The sequence below is a fragment of the Schistocerca americana genome, chromosome 7 (assembly GCF_021461395.2).
Source record: "Schistocerca americana isolate TAMUIC-IGC-003095 chromosome 7, iqSchAmer2.1, whole genome shotgun sequence".
Lineage (NCBI taxonomy): Eukaryota > Metazoa > Arthropoda > Insecta > Orthoptera > Acrididae > Schistocerca > Schistocerca americana.
Genome location: NC_060125.1, coordinates 396667526 through 396693962, shown reverse-complemented (window position 1 = coordinate 396693962; position 26437 = coordinate 396667526). Strand labels below are relative to the sequence as shown.

General features: G+C 40.2%; 1 protein-coding gene across 1 annotated transcript in view; it reads right to left on the bottom strand.

Moving 5' to 3' along the window:
- LOC124622973 (myrosinase 1-like) overlaps nt 1-25657 on the bottom strand; it is a 65061-nt gene extending 39404 nt beyond the window's left edge. Inside the window, exons 1-3 of the mRNA XM_047148761.1 lie at nt 25525-25657; nt 16956-17089; nt 13160-13294 (exon numbers count right to left, since the gene is read on the bottom strand). Coding sequence (XP_047004717.1) covers nt 13160-13294; nt 16956-17089; nt 25525-25657 — 402 coding nt within the window. The remainder of the gene's footprint in view (nt 1-13159; nt 13295-16955; nt 17090-25524) is intronic.
- Nucleotides 25658-26437: the final 780 nt, after the last annotated feature.

Here is a 26437-nt window from a genome sequence, read left to right as displayed (position 1 = left end):
GAGAGGCACGTCTTTTCGTCTACTAATCGCACGGTTTTGCGATGCGGTCGCAAAACACAGACACTAAACTTATTACAATGAACAGAGACGTCAATGAACGAGCGGACAGATAATAACTATGCTAAAATAAAGAAAGTAAAATTTTCACTCGTGGGAAGACTTGAACCAAGGACCTTTCCTTCTGCAGCTGCTCACGCTTCCACGGGACCACGGCACTTCTGAGCTCACGTTTTCCTTGATGTTGCCTATGTAGCCCATGGACTACTCAGTTTGTATATTTTGCTTATTTTTTCACAGTTCCACACAACTTCTTCCTGTTTTCTCAATTGATTTGTGTTCAGTTTATCAAGGCCTATCCACTGTGCCAAGTTATAACTAAATCTGAGGGGGGGTGCGATGGGGCGGTTCCCTTGTCAGTGTCATGCGGAGCTACAAGCAGCTGTGGGGACTGCTGGATAACGCAGCCATACTCCATGATACAGCTCACACTGCAGGCGTCACCAAGAATTGTGTACAACGGTGGGGTGGTAAATCCTCCCCCACCCACCCTACTCACCGGACCCCAATCCATGCGACTTCGACCTCATTCCAAAATTAAAGAGACCATTGGATAGGAGGACCTTTGTAAACAAGGCGGATATCCTCACGGCATTTCAGCCACAAGTGCCACACATTGATAGCAATGCTAGTGGTATGTGGCGCCTTCCCCATCGTTGGCAACGCTGTCTGGATCCACTCTGGTAGTATTTTGAGAGACAGTAGTTGATTTTGTTTCATTTTTGTTCCATTTGTACTCCAATACAAAAATTTTTCGCAGAGTTCCAATGCGTGTGTTTCATTTCACCCCCTGCCTTGACCTCCTGTAATGAAACCCTATTTTACGTTGATATCCAGACACACAGTGTCTTACCATTTCAACGCACATCCTAGAATTCCCATGATGTCACATTATTAATGCGAAATGCTATTAATATTTCCCACAACGAAACTCAGTCTCGAAATTGGTCGTATGTTAAGTACACCAGCGGCAAGACGCAGTCAATATCTTCAATTTGTGATAACAATGTTGATGTTACTGATGGCAGTGCCACAAAAACAGAATTACTAGTCACGGTTTTACGACATTCCTTCTCCAAAGAAGAAATAATTTTCCTAAATTTCGAATCAAGAACCACTGCTGAGATGAGTAACTTAGAACGACATGTCGTCGGTGTAGCGAAGCAGCTTAAATCTCTTAATAGAGGCAAGACCTTCGGTCCAGATTGTATACCAGTCATATTCCTTTTAGAGTATGCTGATACAGTTGCTCCTTATTTAGCAATTATATACAACCTCTCATTCGTCGAAAGATCCGTACCTGAAGGCTGGAAAGCAGCACAAGCCACAAGGATAACCAAGAAAGGAAATACGAGTATCCGCTGCGTTACAGAGCCATATCACAAACGTAGATCTGCAGTTGGATTTTGGACCATACGCTGTATTCGTACATCAAGAGTTACCTCGGAGAAAACGATGTATAGACAAATACCACGGATCCACACAATATCATTCTTGCGAAACACAACTAGCTTTTATCCTTAAAAAGTAATGAGTGCTGTCAACAGAGGATGTCAAACTGATTCCATAATTTTAGATTTCCAGAGGGCCTTTGACACCATTCCTCACATGCGACTACTAGTGAAATAGCGTGTCTGTAGAGTATCGCCTCAGTTGTGAGTGGATTCGTGATTTCCTCTCGAAAATGTTAGAGTTCATAATAATTGAAGGAAGGTCAGTGAATAAATCAAAAGCAGTGCAAAAATACAGAAATTGAATCCGCCTTGATGAAAACACCATGTTAATTGTTTACTTGTTTATTTTCTTAAACTAGTTTCGGCGACAAATATCCCCATCATCGGTGTTTTTTTTTTTTTTTTTTTTTTTTTTTTTTGTGTGTGTAATGTAAAACAGGCAGAAAATAGCATAGTTATACAAACACAGTGGCAAATTATTACATTTTTACTATTCGTTTTTTGAAATAGCGTTTTCTATGGATGCTATCATACTACCTTATTTACTGTGTGGTATAACATGCTTTTGAGAATTATTGTCGCTGTTTACGACATATTTTCTGTGCTTTTCTTCTGTTGCCGATTTTCCCATCGAACATCATGTCATTTGGTACTGTGTGAGTGGCTATTAGTAAAAACATATTGACAGGTTCTAATAAAACCCAATGTCATTTCAAGCATGTGTGTCAATTTGTACCTCTCCATCTACATTATTCCGTGATTTATTCAGTTTTCAAATTTATACTGACTTTTTGATCACCCGGTATTAATTTTCTTCCGTTGTTAGATGTCGGAATAGACTGTTGCTATTTTTCAGATAGTGTAGATCGTTTTCGATATTAGTGGGGTTATGCTTTTTTGTTCATTAGATGTTCTGCAAAGGTTGAGTGTGTGCTGTCACCCTTTAGAGCTCTCATGTACACTGTGTACCTCGTTCGGAAGTTTCTGCTTGTTTGTCCTATATATTGGGCCTGACAGGAGTTGCAAGTGAGTTGATAATTTGTCTGAGTTTTTTTGACTGGTCTTAATCTTTTCTGAACTCTGAAACGTCCCCTTTGAACAATTATACATGACTGTCCTTAAACTGACACACACAGTATTTTTAGCGCAACGCAGTCTGACTTTCAATAATCCCTACAAAAGAATGGCCCTGAGTAACATTAACCTATACGTTTCACAAATCACTTACCTCACCAAAAATCTTCGTTACTCGAACTACTGCAATACAGCGAGCGCCACTACTGCCAGCTAAATAAAAGATTCAAACTATTGAAGGCACTAACTTCTAATAGGCATAGTTAGCAAATGAAAGATTTTGATAGAGAACAAACAATGTATTTACTTTACTAGTGTTCAAAAGTCATAATATATATAGCAGTACATGACATCCAGTCTTACAAATTTCAAAACTCCGCTATCTCTCTCCCCACATCCACCACTGCTGGCGGCTCACCTCCAACTGCGCAACGCTACGCGCTGTTCACATCCAGCTGCCCAACACTACAATGGCAAACAACAATGCAAACTAGCCACAGACAGCACACAGCACAGCCAGTGATTTTCATACAGAGCGCTACGTAACGTTGCCTATACGAAAACATAAACAGCCTACTTACAACTGTATTGTTTGTTCTTAATGTTACTGGGATCCCTTGTTTTTTCAAGATGTTTCCAATTCTGTGTGAAATTTTGTTATTGTATGTTAGTGTGTACCATCTGTCTCATTTTCTTGAAGTGGTGTGGTCTGCTGTGTTGTGTGTGTGTGTACAGCATGTTTCAGTTTTACCTTGCTGTTGAGTTTGTTTATGATGTCTGCTTTGTAGTCGCTTTCAACACCAATTTGTTTGATTATATTTAGTTCAAGTGTGTAGTTCTCTGGTTTAAGAGGGTTCTGTTTTTCCTGTGGAACATGTGTAAACTGGCGTATTTATGCACTGTCAGGTGGTTGGATGAGCTGTGGATGACAGCTTATGAGTGGCTGAAGAAAACATTTCTGAAACACCGACTTTTGGAAGTGACACAAAAGGCCTCAGGAGTTGGTGTATAGGACTTCAAGGAAACCATCCCCCTTCCTTGGGACGTTGATTTACTCCCACTTCGCAGTCAGAAACGACTGTTCGCAATGTGATGAGGAACAGGGAGACGTTTTGGGCAACTTTTGACACTATTAACACCTTCTGGGCGATTCAACCCTTCTCGACGGAAATCACAGGGCTGCTACCCCATTGAAAATTAGCTCACCCCTTTGGAGTGCCGTGGGACCAGAATTTTTGCCTTGTGTACGAGATGGAACCTCTAATGCTCATTCAAAACAATTCGACCAGATGTGAACGTGATCAAAAGTAGTAGAGGTTGCTTATACTTTTTCAGTGCTCTTGTTTCATGGCCGCCTATGGTGTGATCATGGAGGGATGTGACAATGCATGTATACAATGGGAAAGAGTACCTTTAAGGCACCTGAGGTTGGAATTACACTTGGTGGCATCTGCTCCCGAATAGAAAACGTGACTCTACAGAAAAAGGCCAGCGAAATAGTGCTATGCTACTGCAGGCTTGCAGCTGGCGTCGGAAGTGTGTCAAATGCTTGCCTATCTGCTGGCACTAGGGTACTTCACCGATTATCTCTGTAATGGCTCATTTTTAAAATTCGAATTTACCGAAGATTTCGTCGAAATGGGTGAGCTTAGAGTGACTCCTTCCAATTTTATTCATGTATCTGTTAATGTCGCAGCCCTCTGTGATCAGGAGTGTGTGAAACAGCAACACTGTAAAAGCTTAAGCACCTTTTGCTGCTTCAGATCGCATTCAAATTTCGTCGAATGGTTTTGAATGGTCTGTAGTGGTTCCACAGAGCAAAAATTGTGGTCACACTGCACTCCAAAGGGTGACGTCACGTTCATTGGGGTTGAAGCACCATGATATCCACCGAGTATAGCTGGAGCGTCTGGGAAACATCACTAGTATCAAAGGTTGTCAAGAACGTCTTCCTGTTCCTCAACGCGCTGTGAACTATCATTTTCGATCGCAAAATGTATGGGAATCGACGTCCGAAGGAAAGGGATGGTTTCATTGACACACTCTATGCCACCCTTGAGGTATAGATCCTGTCGATTCTGAACGGCTGTGTATCCGAAATATTTTCCTCGGCCTCTCATAGGGCAATCGAATCATTTTAGCACTGGCATTGGCGCTTTTGATCTCCATTGCATGGCCGTCAAAGGAAGGGATGAAATGTAGTTAAGAGGGACTTAGACGTCCTTCTCATTGGGTGACACATCCATGTTGGCGTTGGGCAGAATAGATGTAACATTTTGTGTCAATGTGACATCATTAACCCACTCTAGACGTCACATGAACTTCTGAGCTCGGGCTTTTGATCGCATGTGTCGACACTATGCTGTTTGCAGCGTAGGTGAGCCTTAGGTAAACTTTGTAGGATGCCACGCTTTTGCACCATTTGTAAGCATCTTTGGGTCAAATTTCAAACTTGTTCGTGGCGACGGGCGACAGTTACGCGGTTTCGAAAAAGTGGTTCTTGATTCTGTTGCGCAGTGTAGTTCTTCTGGTAGTATTATTAGCAGAAGCGAGTAGATGATGGAGCGAGTAATTAGTAGACGTAGTGGTAGGTTTCCCTCCGACACTATCCTACCTTATAGTGGTGGTGGGGCTTGCGTGGTCAAATGATCCTCAGAGATGTTCCGGCGGTACTTCAGTAATCACCAATCACCAACAGACGTAGAATGTTACACAATATTCTATGGGGAGGCAGGGAAGCACAGTTTTCGAACTGGTTTCTGTGTTAACAAAGACACTGTACCAATAGTAAAGAATTTTACTGCAGTTCTAAATTTATCGGTGAAAAACTACAAACTGGCCTTTGTGAACAGTCATGCATTAACAGCGGGAACTGAAGATCAGTTAATGGCTATATTCAATGCAGAGCTGGAAAACGTTATGGATTCCATCCCTAAAAACAGCTGCAGAATTCTCAACGGCAATTTTAGTGTCAAGATTGGAAAGAAGGCCATCTTTACTCCCACAATAGGTCTTCGTAGTCTCCATGAAAATAGTAACGACAATGGAATAAGCTTTGTTACGTCCAAGGGCACGTTTATCTATAACACTAACTACCCACATAGACAGGTGCACAAAGGAGCATGGGTATCCTCAAATGGAAAAACAGTTAAACAAATATATCACATAACAATTAACGCAGAATTCAGGAATTGGATTATGGATGTAAGAAATTCCCGTGGGTCTCAGTGCTGTTCCGACCATATCATGGTTAAAAGCCAACTCAGAGTCACCCTGAAACCGAACCAAAGAAGTAAACTAAGGAAAGTGGCACGTTTAGAAATAGAAAAAGTAGCACAGGAAGAAACCAGAAATGAACTTCAAGTTGAGAACAGGAATCGTTTTATAATACTGCCGGCAACAGAGGACTCAGATGTAAATCAGCAATGGGAAGAAATTAGAAATGTGGTTACAAAGGCTGCAGGAGCAGTCATTGGAAAAAGAGTGGCGAGGAAGAAGAAATGGTACACTGAGGTCTGTGAAGAGGCGGTCAACAAGAAATAAGGAGCCCGTGACAAGTGGTTACAGTCAGCAACAGATCAGAGCAGTAAGGGAGAATTTGACAGAGTCCGAAGAGAAACTCGAGCGGTATTGTGGAAGGAAAGAAAAGTTCGTGAGTGGCGTTATTACAGAAGCAGATGAAGACTTCCAGGGAAGGAGGACGAAAAAAATGTACAGAAAGGTCAACTATCTGAGGAAAAGCTATAAACTGATTGAGAAATTCAATAAAAATGCCAAAGGAGAGATGCTGACAAATGAATATCAAATTGCAATGAGATGGGAAGAATATTCCAGTGACTTGTTAAACTGTGAAGACCCACGATACTCTTTAACTCCCCCTGCCCCAGACAGCGGACCCTGAATATCTACCACCAATTGTAGGAGAGTTCAGGAAGCAGATAAAACAGCTTAAAAGGTCAGAAGCCCAGGAGAAGATGACATCCATGCTGAAATAATTCAGGAACGGGGTGCATACCTTGTCGCAAGGATTCTCACATTAATAGAGACCATTTGGAACACTGAAAACATTCAACAAGACTGGAGGAATGAACTGATCTGTCCCATCCACGAGAAGAATGATCGAATGGAACGTGAAAACTACCGTGGTATGACTCTGTTCAGTATTATAAGATCTTCTCAAACTGTCTTCTAGACCGAATCCAACCGTTGGAAGACACTGTTATTGGAGAATATGAAGGAAGATTTCGTCACGGGAGATCTAATATCGACCAAATCTTTGTCTTACACCAGATCGTAGAAAAAAGGTGGGAGTTTGACCAAGAACTACACATGCTCCTTGTCGACTTCAGAAAAGCGTATGATTGCATTCATCGGTAAAGTATGCTGAGATGTCTGGAAGTGTTTGATTTTGTCAAGAAACTAGTAAGCCTCACGAGGGTCTGTCTGATGGATACTACCACAAAGGTAAAATTGGAAATAAGGTAACTGAGGCATTCAAAACAAATATTGAGCTACGGCAGGACGATGAACTATCCCCTGTTCCTTTCAGTCTCGCATTAGAGAAGATAATGCGAGAGATGTCATCTAATGAACTCACAGGAGTCCAGACCGTGGATGTGAACATCAAATACTTTGGACATGCCGATGATACAGTGTTACAATCTGGGACGCGAGAAGGATTAGAGGAAATGGCTGACATTCTTGAAGCAACAACGATGAAAATAGGATTTCAAATCAATCGTGACAAGACGGAACACATGGTTCTACACCGTCGACATAATGATACTCAAGAGCCACTTCCACTCTTACAGATAGCTGAAGGCTATTATCGTCAAGTCAGGGTGTTGAAATACCTGGGCTCAGTATCCTGAGATGAACCATTCAGTAAAATGGAAATACAGGCAAGACTACAGGCAGGTAATCGTTGTTACAACGACCGTAATGCTCTCCGCAGAGCCACAAGTTTGTCAAGACATTTCAAAATAAGCATCTACAAAACAGTCCTAGAACCGGTAGTACTATACGGATGTGCCACCTGGAGTACAACCAAGCAAGATCTGAACAGACTAATGATATTTGAAAGGAAAGTCCTTCGGAAGATTTTTGGACCAGTTTACGAACATGAGAGTGAAAAATGGAGGATTCGTCACAATACAGAGTTCTATCACATTTACAAAGAACCGAACATCGTGGCTATAGTGAAGGCAGGGCGACTCCAGTAGGCAAGGTATGTTCCAGGAATGCATGACAACCGATGACCGAAAACTGTATCCAACACCAAGCCAACGGGCAGAAGGCCTGTAGAAGACCTAGAACTCGATGGAGTGACTGCGTGTCTAAAGACCTTCAGAGAGTGGGACTGCTGGAAGGAGAGCAGAAGGGAGCCGAAGACATATAACATATCACAGCTGAGGATTCCGCATGCTGTCTGTTCTTTTGGACGTGTCCGAAAGAACAAATGCCACGAATTCATATAACTGATTCGCCCAGATGACCAATGGATCCTCCTTCTTCAGTGTGGATGCATAAAAGCGATCGACCTCCCACGTGAATCCCAGAGTAGCGAGCATGGAGGAAAGGGACAGGGACGGCGAACAGGTGGCGCACGGCTGGAATGTGGGTCGGCCGTCATGCCTACCGAGGTAGTCAGCGCAGTTGCGGTAGTCACTGTGTCCCGGGTTGCACATTTGTTAACGCAACTGCCCAGTAAGCAGGACATCCTGGGTCCAAAAACTTGGTCTGACACACTTTTCACTCGTTGCTGTTGATTCCGCGTCATGTCTCGATGCAGCTGACGTCACTCATCCCTTGCCTTTCCTTTCCTTTTTCGCCCCTCCCCCTTCTATTTACATATAATTTTCGGATATGACAGGAACGATCGGTTTATACAATATACTTCATGTGGTTATTTGCCCTATTCTGAATTGTTCCCAAGGTAGAACGCAATAAATGCACTTCGGCATTTAGTTTCTTGATTACTGGATAGACTGTCAGGTATATATCTGTACACTTGACCAACTGTTAAGAAAGGTCACACCGTCCGTTTTGTAAAGTTTGAATTAAAAATACGTATGTTTAACGCATTCACCTCCAAGCAGTGTAACGTTACACGTATGCAGGCGAGTGACTGGGCCATATGGAAGTGATATGAGGAGAACTGAAGTTGTTGTGTGGTTGAACGCTAGCAGGTCCAGGGCTCAGGGCCCACAGCACCACGTCCGGTTAGGCGAGCGCTACAGATGATTCCAGGTACAAATAAGTGCAGCGTCGCCGGAAACAGGTAAATCCCAAAGCTTTCAATGTGGGCTGTTTTAGCTCGCATAACATTTGTGCAGATGACGCACCAAAAATGGCGGATGTGATGCAAGCAAATAGATTGTATCTTAAGTGTCTACAATAATTCACAGTTCAGCATTAAAAAAATTCTGAATACAGCTGCGCCGCGCGGGATTAGCAGAGCGGTCTAGGCCGCCGCAGTCATGGACTGTGCGGCTGGTCCCAGCGGAGGTTCGAGTCCTCTCTCTGGCACGGGTGTGTGTGTTTGTCCTTGGATAATTTAGGTTAAGTAGTGTGTAAGCTTAGGGACTGATGACCTTAACAGTTAAGTCCCATAAGATACATTTGAACAATACAGCTGCGAACTCAGTAAAATGGGATGCATCAAATGACACAACAATATTTCAGTATCTTTAAAACTAAACAAATTAATAATTCACAGCGAATAAACGTTTTAACAATGAATCTCCGAATTAACATCTTTTAAAAGCTTCATGCCATTTCTATTTACGTTATCTTAGACGATACCATTGCACAATAGCTATCAATCCTAGAACCTATATATCTTTTACTATTTTACTTCTTGATTTATCATTTTTCTTAAACTTTCCATTATATAAATGTTTGTCAGAACACCGTATACAGCATAAATACAGAGCAAATGCATGCAGCGTGAATGCTTCACGATTTGTCATATTTCTGTATTTATTTAATGAACAGTTTACTATTTCGCCAGAAACTTTATATAATTTTCAAACAAAACTGATAATACAAAACCACGATAGTTTAAGAAATGGCCTGTCGCATGCTTTAACTATCACCACCTTTGTAAAATAGCGCCAGAGAAGGCCTAAATAATAGATTTAAAAACGTTTAACGACAATTTATTTTCATTCATCGTGAGTGTACTTGCGCAAGAATACTGGCTTCTTTATTTATGAACAAATCCTTTTATATAATTTTTGTGAATCGTCTGAGTGTGACCGAATGTTTATAATATTTATTTATTTAAATACTGTTGTAATGTTTTAGTTAAGTCCGGAAAGTGATCAAACTTGATCAGATCATGTCTGTAGCAGTTAAAAGTGATGTAATTTTGTTGAGGACGGCCTTTAGCCAATGGGAAACACTGAGAGTGATGTGGAGCTGCGCCTTTTCGATTGAAGAGCTCAGGGGAGCGACTCTGGGCACTTTTTCGCGACTTCTGGAAGGAGGCAGACCTGCAGACGAGTGGGCAATACATTCTGTCGACGAATAGCTGCTGCAATACTCTAACCTCTGAAGGGACCTTAGATTTCCAGAGTTTTGAATGTGCTCCAGAGTAGAATTCTTCACCTTTTCCTCTTGTATTACGCAAATGAAGACAGATGAGTGTGAGTTACTGTTCTTTGTATCGCGCGTGTTACTTTGTTAATCATCATGTTGAACTGTGAACTGTTCTGAGCTGGTGAATATTTCGTGTATTGTAATCACGAAATGGACTTTGTTTTCGTGTATCTTTGATGACTGTTTAGTTTGGGGATTTTGTTCCAAATCTCGTAAGGCTCTCGACATAATTTTGCTGCATTTGATAAGGATATTTTATGTCTGTACTTTAACTGAATATCGTTGGCCCACTCTCATTTATTTGAGATGTCATTCCTTGAATGAACGGTATTCAACATAATTCTCTGTCGTTTCCATCTTTTACAGACGTTATATATAATAATTTATCTTCTGCTTTATAATTCTGTGTATTTTATTAATTTGCAGTTCTAGACAACGCTTAGAGTAATTGCCTGCGCGATAGCAGCTACAGATTATAATTTGTAGAGAATTAGCTGCAGGGCGGCATGAAAGCAGATGTGCTTGTGTCGCCTTGTGAGTACATCGAGCTATTCTTTTTAAATATAGCCTTGAATAGCCCACTACCTAAGGTACTAGCAACGTCAGGGAAAGTCTCAGTCGGTTTGCTCGCATGGACTGCTGTTTAGAAGAGCAGCTGCTCAGCAGTCACCATTAGATGCCGTCACAGCATTATCGTACACATCACTTTACAGCTGTTGTACAATTCACAATAAATGTTCGAATATCCCACAACCATTTATAATGCATTTGTGCACTCTTGGGAGGACATGTTGTTATGCTTTCCTGAGTGCTCCTGTACGTTCCCCTACAAGGAGAGCAGCGACCATGATGCGACCAAGTGGTTCGTCTCGCATTGTCACCTTTGATTTGCACACCTCGGACGTCCAATACAATAAATAAATATCTACCACACGTCCCACATATTACATACCTGTGCGCCACTAGCCAAAAACAGTTATACATTAAATTTGTTCTGCCTATGAACGATTCGGAATAGGGCACAAACGTAGGAAGCTTTTTCTTCACATGAGCTCCAATTATATGCGTGAATATTAATTATTCCTTCTCGGACGACCTGTACGTTTTCTGGTAAAGTACGTAGAGTGGAATGACAGAAGTGTCAGTTACTAGTAGTTTTGGATGAGGTTTATATTATGTACATGTGGTCACCGCCCAGCACGTAAACAAAAATAATGTGACCTAATACGGATTACTAGTTGATACAGAGGGATATACTATTCACACCAGGAGTGTCATATCAAGTATACCCTCTACCAACATATTATCGTGCCACAGCACGGCGCGAGTGAACGTAAGGAATAACTAGTGTGTGTCTCATTACGAAATAACTAAGCCTTCAGTGCCCAGGAAGCGGTTCGTCATTATGCATCACTTTATCATCGACGATATGTCCGAGTCGGCTGCTGAGCGATGCCGCTTCCAGTAGATCGTATTATGCGCTCGTTTCTACTATCAATGTCTTACTTTCATTTCCAGTCTTTTTATTTTTATTTTTCCTGACTACAGCCAATGTATTCTACCTAGTGGAACCCTGGGCATAGTGGGCATTCTGTTTTGACAAGCCAAGTATTGATTTCTACCAACGGTTTGACTAACAGTCAGCTGTTTCGGTGATTGTTACAGTGAAAAATATTTCTTGGTTCAAATGGCTCTAAGCACTATGGGACTTAACATCTGAGGTCATCAGTCCCCTAGACTGTAAACTACTTAAACCTAACCAACCTAAGGACATCACACACACCCATGCCCGAGGCAGCCGTAGCAGCAGCGCGGTTCCGGACTGAAGCACCTAGAATCGCTTGGCCACAACGGCCGGCGAAAAATAATATCAAAGATATTTTACAAAAGACGTTTCCGATAGCGTAATGACGTGCTGTAAGTCATAACATGGTTCTGCCTTTCACAGAGTAACAGCACGTTTACTAATAGCGTATGCAGACGTGGTGAAGACTGGATCAATTTCACGAGAGATGTATGTGCGCAATGTTTTTCTCGGAAAATACCTAATTTCACACTAAATATGGCTTTGTCTATCAGGGACACATCGACAGAAACAGTAATAGATTTATTTTTCACCATTCTGGTTGGAATGGAAAGGATTCGGTGAGTAGTGGGGCTGTTTGAAGATGAACGACTATGTACCCTGGCACTGGAAGAATGTTTTCTGCAATGTTAACGGGCATACCAGGTTTTCCGAAATATTACAATGCGACTTCATCTCGCCAGAAATTTTTAAGAGTTCATCTCTGCACGAAATATGCCGTGTCGAAGCTTAAACCGAAGTCAATACAGCTGCTCTTTGCACTGGGATAAGATTTATCTAGAATCCCATGATTCAGCGAGTCAGTCAAATCTAGTCTGATTGAATGAAAGACTCTTATCGCAGCGCGTAACTACCACTCTTTCTGCTGATAACAGAAAAGTAATATTGCTTCATTCCTCGGTACAATGTGGGATTTTTTGCCTCATCTTAATGCGTAACATTTCGGTATATTCAAATTAATTTCATCGACTTTTGCCAATGTCAGCGGAGTTTTCATTCTGAAAAGCACATAAATAGAGAGAGAGAGAGAGAGAGAGAGAGAGAGAGAGAGAGAGAGAGAGAGAGATACGCAGTAAAATTAATCTCTCAGCGTGTGACATGCCTGCCTTCAGAATTAGTAATTAGATCAATAGCTCCCTGAATTAAGTTTCGGTGTAACGAATTGTTTTAAACCGGATGAACATACAAAACTCATATTTATCCTAGCAGACAAGTGTCCTCGCTTCATCGCATCGCATCATCATGGAAATTTTACTGAAGTGCAAATTCAGCTTGTACTTTTCCTAGAAACTGAAAACTACGTGAGTATATCTCACGTAAGTAATCTGAAGTCATGTATTCCACAAAAAGCGCTAGAGTTAGTGTCCAACGTAACATTTTGACTTACCATGGGCTGGATACCATTGTCGAGCAGTTCATTGATGAGGTTGTTGTAGTAGTCGATGCCCGGCTGGTTGATGATGTCCACATCTCCAGTCGGCAAGATGCGAGGCCAGGAGATGGAGAAGCGGTACACGTCCACCTACATCAGTATGTCAGTCTTTTGAGAAATAAGTTACTTTATGTGGCAATGCACATTCGTCAGTAAGTAAAACCTTAATAAATGCCATTTCAGTACGTTCTTTTGTCAAAATGGTTATTTTACTTAACTGATCGTGTGCTTTCGGAAGCACACACAGGGGATCATTCTAAAGATATATTATACTATGTATATGCACTATGTACAGTATAGTGTATACTATAAGAGTGCACAACAAATAAGATGAGACCAGGCTGCAAGTATAAAGCACACCATGAACTGTTCCAGGTTTCCTCTCGTTCAGAATGTCCTACAAAAAGCTTTGGGTAAGGTTTGACAGTTTGGGCACCTTTCCCTAAAAGAACTTAGGCCATTGTACGAGAAAGTACTTACTGAAAGGCGCTGTAGAAGGGATGGGAATAGGAAGAAGCAGAAGAGGGAGGAAAATAATGTTAATAGATAAGGTTAATAGATAAGTGCCACAGAGTTATACAATGATTGAAAATTGTCTGAAGGAAGAAAACGGTGCAAAAACGTTAGTATGGGTCATCGGGAGACGGCTGAACTTGCAATCTGAGTCATAATACGACGACGGAAATGGTGTACACCTCCAGTATCCAAACGGCCACCCTGTCCTGACGAGAATTTTAGCGTATGCCGGAGTGATGGAATTTGTTGTGGATGGATCTCAAAGGAAACAGCCAAAGCTTGACAAGGACAAACGATATGGATTTTGGACTGGTTAAGAATAGGAAACTGAAGTGTACAAGACTGGGACGAAATGGACAACAGCAAAACAATGAGTTAAAGACCAGAAACATTAACATGATGATAATAACTGAAATTACAAATAAACTAGAAGGAGAAAGGGATTTTGTTGATCATGTAATGGCTTTCAGTAGATAGAGTCAAACTACCACAACAAAGTGAGGAGTAGCATTATTAATTGATAACAAGTGGAAGAACCAAATTCACTGCTATACATTGATAATTGAAAGAATGACGTCTATAACGCTAAAACTAGACAGGGCTATCTCGCTTTTTTAGATTTCCGTTTCTCTGAAGAATTGAGGAGAGAATAAACTCAAATATTTTGTGAAGATCTTGAAAAGCAAGTTGACCAAAGCAAAAGATACTCGTATACTCTTACTACAAGACGAAACTTTAAGGCATTTGTGTGATATTTGCCAATAGTTGGAACAATAGGAACTTTTGAAGAGCAGGTAATAAATAACAATGGACACGAATTATGTCAGTTAGTGACATATAACGAAATGGAAATTACCAGAGAAGGAAATTCATAATTTCACGTGGAGTGCAAAGGGCTACAGACTGATTTTTGCCTATATCGTAGCGAACGGAACTCTCGGAGGTCTAGTACAAGGTGTAAGAGTACATAGACGCAGTACGAAGTCAGATCATTTCATGGTGACAGCCGAAGTGAACCCGATTTCGAAACTGAAGAAACAAACTGCTACAAAGAATAAACTAGTAAACGAAGTTCTCAAATTTTACCTATTGCAACAACACAGAGTAAGAAGACTGTTTCAACAGTGGCATTCGCGTTATTTACAATGTAAATTCACAAAATGGGAAAATGTTAAAGCATGTGTGTTCAAAGCTGTAGTGAAGGCACTAGAGATGAAAAAAAAGTTTGAAAGGAAAAAGGGGGTCCAAATGTGAATTCAAGATATGGCAAATGCAATTAAAGGGAGACAAAAGGCTTGCGTTACAGATCTACAGCACGATACAGAGGAAACGGAAGTGCAGTGTTATGAGTAACGTAACTCTGATAAGAAAATGGTGGGTGAAGGGATCAGTAATCTTGGGACAGAATGAAATCAAACATTAAAATGATCTACCATTTAGACAAGAGATGACTTACAAAATTTTGGAACAACTTAACAAACAGGAAAAGATTCTGCACGATTATACGTAATAGAAAACGAAAAGTGGGAAATACACTGTCAAGAACTGTGAGTAAAATGCAATGATAAAACCGAAATAAAGACCATATCAGAGCAGGAAAAAGAACAAAATGATTAAATACACCAAGGAGACAATATTACACTGAAGGAGATGCAAGAAGGATTAAAGCAGTTGTAGAGTAGAAAAGCTACAGCACCCGATTATATGAATGCAGCACTTATTAAGTATCGAGGTTTAATGTCCCAACTGAGACTGTTACATTTACTAAATGAATGCTGAAAATGGAAGATAAAACCGACCCTTCCAGAGTGGCGGGCGTAATATCACTCTATAAAAAGGAACTGAAAATGCTGATGAATATTTTAGACGAATAAGTCTGTTGAACACCGGCTATAAGTTATAGGCATAAATAATAATAACAGAAAGAAAAAACTACCTGATGCCCAATTACTGTGGGAAGAAAGGTTCTAGAAGAGGACGATCAAACATGACAATATTAAAGTAGTGCGGAAGATAACTGAAAAGAGGCGAGAGTATGATATGGAGAATTATACTGTACTGTTTTGAAGATTATGCAAAACCTTAGTTACAATGAATAAGTATATTGCTGTGGAATGTAATGGCAAGACGATTTAATGCTAAACAATGAATACAAGTGATAAAAAGTTTGACAATAAACAACGAAATTTTAATTACTACAGGTAAAGATAGATTAGGTCCAAAACCAATTAACAGAGGGGAATGACAAGGGTGCAATCTCCCACCCACTTTATTTAATGTATACACCGATGACGTTGTTGGTCAATGGAAAGACCGAGGGTGATTTACAGTTCGAAACTCCCTGGTATATTGAAACTGCTTTTGGAAGGTTGATGAGGTACTGGCGCCGTTAGAGCTGTGAGGACGAGTCGTCAGTCACCCTTAGCTAGCTCAGTCGGAAGAGCACTTGCCTGCGAGAGGCAGAGGTCCGACACGCAGTTTTAATCTGCAAGAAAGTTTCATATCTGCACACACTCCGCTACAGAGTGCTAAATTAATTCTGACTTACCGTTTGCTCTACATCCTTTGGAATTAATAGGTAAGCATTGTAACTTGAAGGTGAAGGATTTAGGAAATGAAACCAAAGTTATGGAATTTAAAGGAAAGCACTTAGTAAGTTCTAAAATAATGCTAAATCGAAAATTGTCTGATTAGCTACCACACTTTAAGTTATTAGTTAGTGATGTAAGCTATGAATTGGATGATGTCATCTCTACTAAGTGGAACTCGTTGCAAATGCAATGTGAAACTATACACAGAACGTTAGCCAATGAAACCACAAAAGACATAATGAAAATCTACAAAGTAATGGCAACATATATGCTCACGTACGGAACTCAGACCTTGACAATAATTAAGAAAGATCAAAGAAGGATGTAGTTAGTTGTAATGAAATTTTTAAGGGTGTAAATGGATGTACTTCGATTGATCAGATAAAGAATTCTGACACAAGGAATAGAATCGACATAACAAAATGGAAGGTGCATACTGAAAGAATAGTGGCAGTAAGAGAAGTCGGACATGCAACAAACAATAGACGTATAGAGAAGAGAGATAAATGAAGGCCCAGGAAAAGGCAGGTTTTGCGAAGAAAGAAAATTTATAAGCCTGCTCCTTGAATCCTTGAAATGAAGAACAGAAAGGAGACGAAGCAGGTGAAGATATACTGAATTCTCCACTTTGGACTGATACTCACGTTCAGAGCCTTCAGCATCTGCACGTCCTCCTTGTACTTGTGGTAAGAATCGCAGGCTACATCCCCGTTGTCGCCGTTTGTTCCGTATTCCGGATGTTCGTGGAACATGTGATCCCAAATATTCTCGCCCTTTCCTAAAAAAGTAAGATCGTTCTTAAAAATTACTGTAAGTCACTGGAAACAATTCATTCTTCAGTTATGAAAGTGTGAAACATGTAGTAGTTAAGAGGAGACATTGCCACTATGCATTACGTGAAACTGGAAAAACAGAGTATAGTTCAAATGTCGCAATGGTTTCTAGGTAATAGACCGTACCAGTAGCTACATGAATTTTTCTCAGTTCTGCTTTCTGCCACGATTTTTTGAAGTTACACTCGCATTACACGAGGGTATACTCTACTTCTCGCTACACGTTTCTCTCACATATATGTTATACAGACATGGCTCTGGAAACGCTTTTGTTACCGCATTATACCGTTTCATGCATGAGGTTGAAAAATTGTCTCCAGGACGCCTCTAATTGAGTCGTAATGCCTAGGCTCAGCGGTAGATATTTGGTTCCTTACACTGTCAATAATGTTGACCCATGATGTCAATTTCGGTAATCAGTAAGCGTGTCAACGTGCCACTAGCGTTGCTTGGATAATGGCGTCCTCTCAGTTTTGTAAGAACCGTCACGTATACATGTGTTGTCTGTAAATAAGACTTAAACTAATAAAACTTTCTTCGAGGTCCAGAATTCGATAGAAATACCATCGAATCAAATGCCTTTCAGTATGCATCTTGCGTTTGCAATCGGCTATCGATGAGGATACATTTCCATATGCCCTCTTTCTCACATCCCCATAGTTACACTGTAACAGATATGCATGAAAATCAGAATGGAAGGTAGGAGACGACATAGTGGCAGAAGCAAAGCCGTGAGGACGGGGCGTGAGTCGTGCATGCGTAGCTCAGTTGGTAGAACACTTGCACACGAAAGGCAAATGTCCCGAGTTCGAGTCTCGGTCCGGAACACAGTTTTAATCTGCCAGGAAGTTTCATGCAGGAAAATGTATGCACAGAACATTAGCGAGGAAAATACAACGCGTTGATTGAAACTCGCGCCACACTAATGAATATTGCTGTGTATTCCGAACAAGACACAGGCAGGGCAAAAGCACCCCAGGCGCAAAAATGCGAGCTGGTTTTACCAGTGACACGAGCGGCGCTGAGGATGACGATATCGACTTCGCTCAGCCAATTGCTTTCTGAATACAATCCACCAATGACCGGACGACGACGGACAAAAGCCTGCTCGGAAGATAGAAGAGCAGCTCTCGCCCACTTAGTTATAGATCATCGTCCAAGGCTGACTTAGACAGGGAACGACGTTTAGTTAAGTCTTACACGTCAACAGACAGTTGCTGTAAATTGCATTTGCTGTGTACTGTGAAGATTACCTAGGATTATTTGCAATTACAAATTGATGGCCTTTTTTGGTTGTATTATATTCAGTGTTGCACAGTTCGTTATTCGACAAGTCACAAAGATAAGTAAACCTTTTTAACGCATTTGTCTAATTTGGTTACTAATTTGTTGAGTGTTTCAGAACATTCGTTCTCCTATCCTGTTACCTGACTCTGGGGCATAGCTGTGTAATAGTGGCAAGGAGAAATTGCCTTAGGGTGTACCGCAACAGAAGCAGTTTCACGAACTAACAAATTCGGCCTACGAGCGACAACACTGGCAACTCGGCCTCCACAGCTGTAGCGACGAGACCTTTACAATTGTGGCGACGAGAGTTCACAAAAAAATATTAGTAATATTTTGTCGCTATAATGGAAGCAAATGTGAAGAAAATTCAAAATCTTTCATAACATTTTTCGACCCGGGAAAAGAGTTCAGCAATGTAAAAACGTGCAACGTCTTCGAAATTTTGGGAAAAGTACCTATAACGAAAGATGGGTAATATACAGGGTGATCAAAAAGTCAGTATAAATTAGAAAACTGAATAAATCACGGAATAATGTAGATAGAGGGGTACAAATTGACACACACGCTTGGAATGACATGGGGTTTTATTAGAACAAAAAAAAAACAAAAGTTCAAAAAATGTCTGACAGATGGCGCTTCATCTGATCAGAATAGCAATAATTAGCATAACAAAGTAAGACAAAGCAAAGATGATGTTCTTTACAGGAAATCCTCAACATATCCACCATCATTCCTCAACAATAGCTGTAGTCGAGGAATAACTTGTGAACAGCATTGTAAAACATGTCCGGAGTTATGGTGAGGCATTGGCGTCGGATGTTGTCTTTCAGCATCCCTAGAGATGTCGAACGATCACAATACGCTTGCGACTTCAGGTAACCCCAAAGCCAATAATCGCACGGACTGAGGTCTGAGGACCTGGGAGGCCAAGCATGACAAAAGTGGCGGCTGAGCACCTCGGTATAATATGTACAGAACCAAGAGGGAACCATAACAAGGGAAGGCCAAGATCGAAGTGTTCGTATTAAAAAAGGTGTAACACGGCGATGTAGTTTTCCACCCATGCTGTTGAATCTACACATCGAAGAAATAATGATGGAAATAAAAGAAAGAAAAGATCAAAATTCAGGGTGAAAGGATGTCAATGATAAGATACACTGATGACAGTGAATAAGATATGCAGGATTTGTTGAACGGAATAAACAGTCTGATGAGTATAGAATATGGATGGAGACTAAATCGAGGAAAGACAAATGTAATGAGAAGTAGCAGAAACGAGAACAGTGAGAAACTAAACGAGAAATTTGGTGATCACAAAGGATATGAGGTTGAGGAATTCTGATGCTTAGACAGCAAAATAATCCATGACGGACGGAGCAAGGAGGACATCAACAGAAGACTAGCACTGGCGAAAACGGCATTTCTCGCCAAGAGAAATCTTCTACTATCAAACATGGGCGTTATTTAGAGGTAATAATTACTGGGAATGTACTTCTGTAGCACAGTTTCGTTTGGTAGTGAAATATGGACTATCAGAAAACCGGAACAGAAGGGATTCGAAGCATGTGAAACGTGGTGCTGTAGAAGAATGTTGAAAATGAGATGGAATGATACGGTAAAGAATGACGTGGTCCCCCACAGAACCGTCGAGGAACGGAATGTATGAAAGTCACTAACAAAAGCCGAAGGGACAGGGTGGTAGGTCAAATGCTAAGACATCAGGAAATAACTTCCATGGTACTAGAGGAAGCTGTAGAGGGTAAAAGCTGTAGAGGAATATTTGAATACATCCAGCAATTAATTGATGGCGTAGATAGCAAATGTTATTCTGAGATTAAAAGGTTGCTATAATACTCGTATTAAGTTCGTCTCCGAACTGAAGCCTCTTCATATCACCACACCGTTAACTTCCAATGTGAATCATACCACAAAATTTAATCTTGAAAGGTAAAAGGTAATCATCCAATTTAAGAATAATTAAACGGACTCTTTAATACAGGGTGACTTTTCAGCAGTAACAGATGTAGACATTTACAGTTAGCTTCAACTGTATTCCACATATTTTTTCACAATATTTGAATAATAAAAGCTGCGAATTCCATGCCCAAATTTACAAACACTACTAGCTTGTACCATAAATCGATACAGAGACTCCAATATTTTATTCACTCATCAGAAAATGGATAATGAACAAAATAATGTCATCAGAGAGAACAATAAGCGCTGAGGGCATAGTCTGATAAAAACAGAACTTGATATGCTGTAGCATATCATATCGATACCTTCTTTAAACTATTATCTCGCAAATTGCTCTTTTTCGGACTCATGTTTACTGCTACGTTTTGTTTCTATCGTCGAATATTTTCACCTGGGTCTTGTTTCGCTATTATTTATGGTGTTGTTGTTCTGGTCTCCAGTCTGAGGACAGGCATGACGCAGCTTTCCTCAATACTGTTTCTTGTGCAAGAATCTTCACCTTTACATAACTATTGCAACCCACACCTATTCAAATTGCTTACTGCATTCATGCCTATGCCTGTTCTACCATTGTTACCACCCCTCCCCCCTGTCCCCTCCCCCAAACACACACACAATTTCCTTTATTGCCAAACTGAATTTATGTATCAGGATATATCCTGTCAACTGACCTGTTCTTTTAGTAAGATTGTGCCATAAATTTCTTATACCGAATTCTGTTCAGTATCTTCCCATTAGTTATTCGCTCTACCCTTCTAGTCTTTATCATTCTTGTGCAACACTGCATTTCAAAAGCTTCTATTCTCTTCTTGTCTCAACTGTTAACCGTCCACGTCTCCCTCCACTCAGTGCGAAAACCTTCGGAAAAGGACTCCTAACATTTGAATTTATATTCCACGTTAACAAATTCATCTTTTCCAGAAATTCTCTTCCTGCTATTCCCAGTCTATATTTTATGTCCTCACTGCTTCGGGCCGCCCAAATAGCAGAATTCGTCGACTAGTTTTTGTCTATTTCCTAATGTATTCTCCTTAGTATCACCTTCATCTATTCGAATACATTCCATTATCCTTGTATTATTTTTGTTGATGTTCATCTTATAACCTATTCTGAAGACATCATTCATTCCGTTCAGCTGTTCTTCCAAGTCATTTACCGTTGCTGACAGAATTACAATGCCGCCAGCAAACCGCGAAGTTTTTATTTCCTCTCCTTGAACTTTAACGGCCTCTCTAAATTTCTCCTTCCCTCCCTTTACAGTTTGCACAGTGTACTGATTGAATACCATATCTTGTCTCACACTCTTCGCAGCTAATAAGTACGTTTCACGTCCATCGACTATTATAGCTGCAGTCTAGCTTCTGGATAAGCTGTACGTAACTTTTCGCCCCGTGTATATTATCTGTAATACCTTCTAAACATCAAACAGTTATTCCAGTCAACATTGTCAAAAGCTTTCTCTAAATCTACAAAAATGATAAATGTACGTCCCTTACTTTAACTGATCTCCCGAAATAAGTCGTAAAGACGGCACGGCTGGAAAGAATTCGTGTTAGTATTTGCAACAACTGTGACTTATTAAACTGATCGATCGAGGTTATTCACACCTAACAGCACTTGCCTTCTCTATAGGGGTAATTATTACATTCATCTTGAACCGTATGGGGACTTCACGTGTCTCATATATCTGGCACACCAGGTGGAATAGTTTTCTCATGGCTGGCTCAGCAAGTCTGAGGGAATGTTGTCCACCCCATGGACATTGTTTCAACTTAGGTCTTGCAGCACGCTGTCAGGTTCTTAGTTGATAACACTGTGTACAATTCAACGACCTTTCATATCAACAGCTAAGGCTACGTACCTTTGATTTTCTGTCACATGTGATGAAGGTTTTTTTATGTGGATCGTCCGTCTTAATTTATTTATAAATAACACATTTTGCAACTTCACTCACATTTACAACAATATTTAGTTTGGAACGATGCATTTCGGTTGGATTCTGTTATTATCTGCTGCCCATTGTCTTATTACATACCATTTCGTATGATTATATTTGTCACAGATTCCACGTTTCCACAACGTTACAGTGAAAACATGACTGAGTATCGCATTAACAATTACTGCAAATCAGCAATAGCTGTCTCCGTAAATGATACTGGGTACTGGATTCACGATAACTGAACTTCACATAATCCGAGAAATAAGCATACATTATCTAAAGGATTCATATAAATGAAAACCTCAAAATGTGGAAACAAGATGCTGAGTGATAAGCTTGAAAGTAATATTCTAATTATTTTTAGAATATTCTCCACATTTGAATTTCTATTTCACTAACAACTCAGAAATATGGGCATTTATTGGGCCTTTGTTTAACACATCTAACTTTTAACATGATCTAGTGCCCGTTATGTCAGTGAGAAATTCAGTTTTCCGAACTAATTGTTGTTAAGTTCAATTGCAATAATACATTTGTTGAAGTTCAGAATCGTACCATTACGAATATATTTGTCTCCAGTATAAACATAGACATGTGGAAGTTTTTGGCATATGTACCAGCAACTTGGATGTGTCTTTTTACCACATTTATGAAATATTGTGGTTCACTGAATAAGCGCCACGAGAAAGTACAGAAACGTTTGGATTGTAACTCGCGAAAGAACGAACGAAGAGCCACCTAACCATACTGGCGTAAAAACCACAAATGACATGTCCTGTATACTCGTATAAACTAAGCTATTATCATTGTATGGGCATCTGATGACGACAAGATGCTGCCGAAATGCTACGTGTCAAACTGGACATTGATACTGGACGTGAATGTAGCTTCAATGCGTGTTGTTCATAAAAGCAAATATTGTTACATCTGAATTTGTATGGTCCCTCATTTCTGTTACAGATCGTAGAACATAATTTATGCATTGGTGTTAAATTTTTTGTCTGCTTCTGCAGGTCAGAGGTCAGCAAGTGTGTTTGCCATGCGCAGGATACGAGTTCCATTCCTGGTACTGCCAGGGATCTTGGGAGAGCTGGAACGGTGTTCACTCAATATCGTGATGGCAATTCAGGAGATACTTGAATGAAAAATAGCGGTAATAGCTGCACCTAGGTCTAGAAAGCCGATAACGTGCTGGAAGGACCCTATTCTTAACGAACGTGCCTCTATTCCGCATCCAAATGAAACCATTCGCAGGGGATGAAGTGGCAGTCGGTTGGTCGCGATTAGCATGTCTGAGCCAGAAGGCGGAGGCTTGCAGTCTTAGCTTCGCTTAATTTTATTTATTTGTCTTCTGTGTCGGTTCCGTGGATGAGTTATATCCGTAATATATAGAAGGAAAACATCTGGTACCAGTCACAAATCGTGATGTTCATTCGATATCGCGGATCGTTTTGACGTGCTCAACACCATATTGAAGTCAGTTTTTGTACATAGATGTTCCTACTGGTTCCCACAACAAAGATATTATTTCCTTTAGTAACAATATAGAGCGATTAACGCAAATACCTGTAAAGAAACTATATAATAGGTATGTGATCAGTTGCACAGGATGGAAGAACGAATAATTGATATCATATAGCAGAAAATGTGATCATAACATTGCTTCGAGTACACAACGGATGACAAAATTATGTTAAGCACCTGAAGATGGACCTTTAAACTGTCTCATACTTAACACAATAACTACCACTATTTGTAACTGAGGGAAAATATTTGTTCTGTCGTATCTCGTTGGTATTTTTGTATCACATTTTTACGTTTTCCCCTCAAAAATTTCAGCGTACGGTATTTGTTCCCAGTTGTCATGATATGCTATGAGAATCTGTCATCAACCACGTACATCCTTCCTCATTTTAACATTAGATGTATCATCCACATAATAAGGCGGTGACACAACGGTATGTACACCAAATGCAAGTAAAAATAAAGAAAAATATTCTATTCCATTCACTGTTTCCACACATGGTTCAGAGACGTAACAATAAACCCCTTCGCCAAAGACAGATGACGGTAGTGCTTCAGAAATCTCACACAGGGTAATATGGCACACTTTCACTTCGACAAGAGATACTGGCGCTCGCTGTCTAGTTTCCACTTCATTTTATTTATCTGCCATGAATGACCTTGGCATGTCATGGACCATTCTCATCATGCAATACAGGTCGCTGCTGAAAATTAGCGCGCTCCATCTCTCTGCAGTATTAGTCATCCGTTTCTCGTAGATCCTTCTACACCCTATCCGACTACGTGTTACAGTTACGTCCAACAAATAAAGGGCTTATTTCAATAGTGGTACAAGTCCATTTTCGTTTATAATGAGATATAGACTCCTAAAGTTAAATGAGCGATGAAAAATCTGCAGTTGAGATACCAGAAATATTCAAGCATATGGCTTCTTGCTAGAGATGAACCTTTCTTTCTGTTTGTTTGGCTCATTAATTTCAGAAGCATTATAGACAGAAAAGTGGAGGTAATGGACTTGTATCACTATTGAAATAGGCCCTTCGTATCTGCATTTTTACATTATCGGATCTTCCACGCATTTACTTTTTCAAATTGAGTATACTCGAAATCTGTGGTGGTCTGAAGTAGGCTACAGCATTAACTCGAGAGGTATATTCATCGAAGTCCCACTTCGGACCCAACATATATATATAACACTAACAAAGTCATATCACGACTGAAGCTATAAATTTTCAAAGAATTATCATCACACAATCACAGTGAATCTGGACAAATAATCTTAACCCACACCATAGTAGTTATATCTGAATACATGATTTCTCCTGAAATTCAATTCTATATTAAGATCTTTTTCTCCAACAACTGGTGTCCAAGATGCTTGTGACTGAATGTCTACACTATGCCGAAAATAGGAATTGGGATACACCATGTTTCATGACTTCCCTCTGTCAAATCTAAAATATCTTTGTTTTCAATTTTAGAAAAGCTTTCAAAGTTTTCACACTTGTCGTCAACACTGTACTATATGCGCACTAATTCTTTCAAATGATGAGCTTATATCAATGTTGCGAGATAGGATTCGTCTGGTTTTATTAATGTATTTAAAGTGCTTCACTAACTAAACTACAGTGTAATTTTAAAATTAGCACTCACCGTCTTCGTTCCATGCTCCCTCTACCTGGTAGGAAGCCGTTCCGCACCCCATCAAGAAACCATCTGGGAACTTGTCTGACGCCCGTGTGTAGCCGAGAGTCACCAAAGCTGCAATTAAGGTGGGCGCCCACATCTTCACCAGCACTGATCGCTCACGACTCGCCGCGAGGTGTTATTTATATACGTGGACTGACATGCTGAGTCACACCACTACTTATTCGGCGTAAGAAGGAGCTATGAAACTTTCTATTCACCTTTAAGCATGTGAGATGGTGCATAATCTTCGTGTGAAGCGCCACAAAATATTTTGCGTTTAATCGCATTTTAACGTTGGTGTACTGGCATTTGTTTTCTAAAAATATGTACTTCCTTCTCAATAGTTTTGCTAATATCTACAGGAAACCAGCATGCACACATGCCACAAAGAATAAAACCTCATGACACTCACATAGGCACAAAATGGCATCATACACAGCAAAGCACAATAGAGTGCACATAATCTCATTGGAAACAGCTGGTCGAACCGAAACATCGCTAAGGCAGTTACTTACTATAATAATTGCTGCAGTATAAAATTAATATATGAGGTAAATAGTAAATTCAGTTGCTATACAACCAACTATACTGGTAAATCAACGCTAGATTACGCAGGTAACAGAGAAATAGGTGATCAATCCATTTTTAGGAAAACTGTCATCTACCAGGGCTAATCTTTACGAGGAACAAATGTCAAAATTAGCTTTTACACAAACAAAAAACTAAGGACATCGGCATCCATAATATCGAAGATAACTTCAAGCCATACAGCCAAGCAGAAACATACAAACATAACTGTAATTCATGTTCGAAGACATACATTTGCAAAACATGAAGAAATTTTTATACACGTTTCCGGGAATACATGGATGCAAAA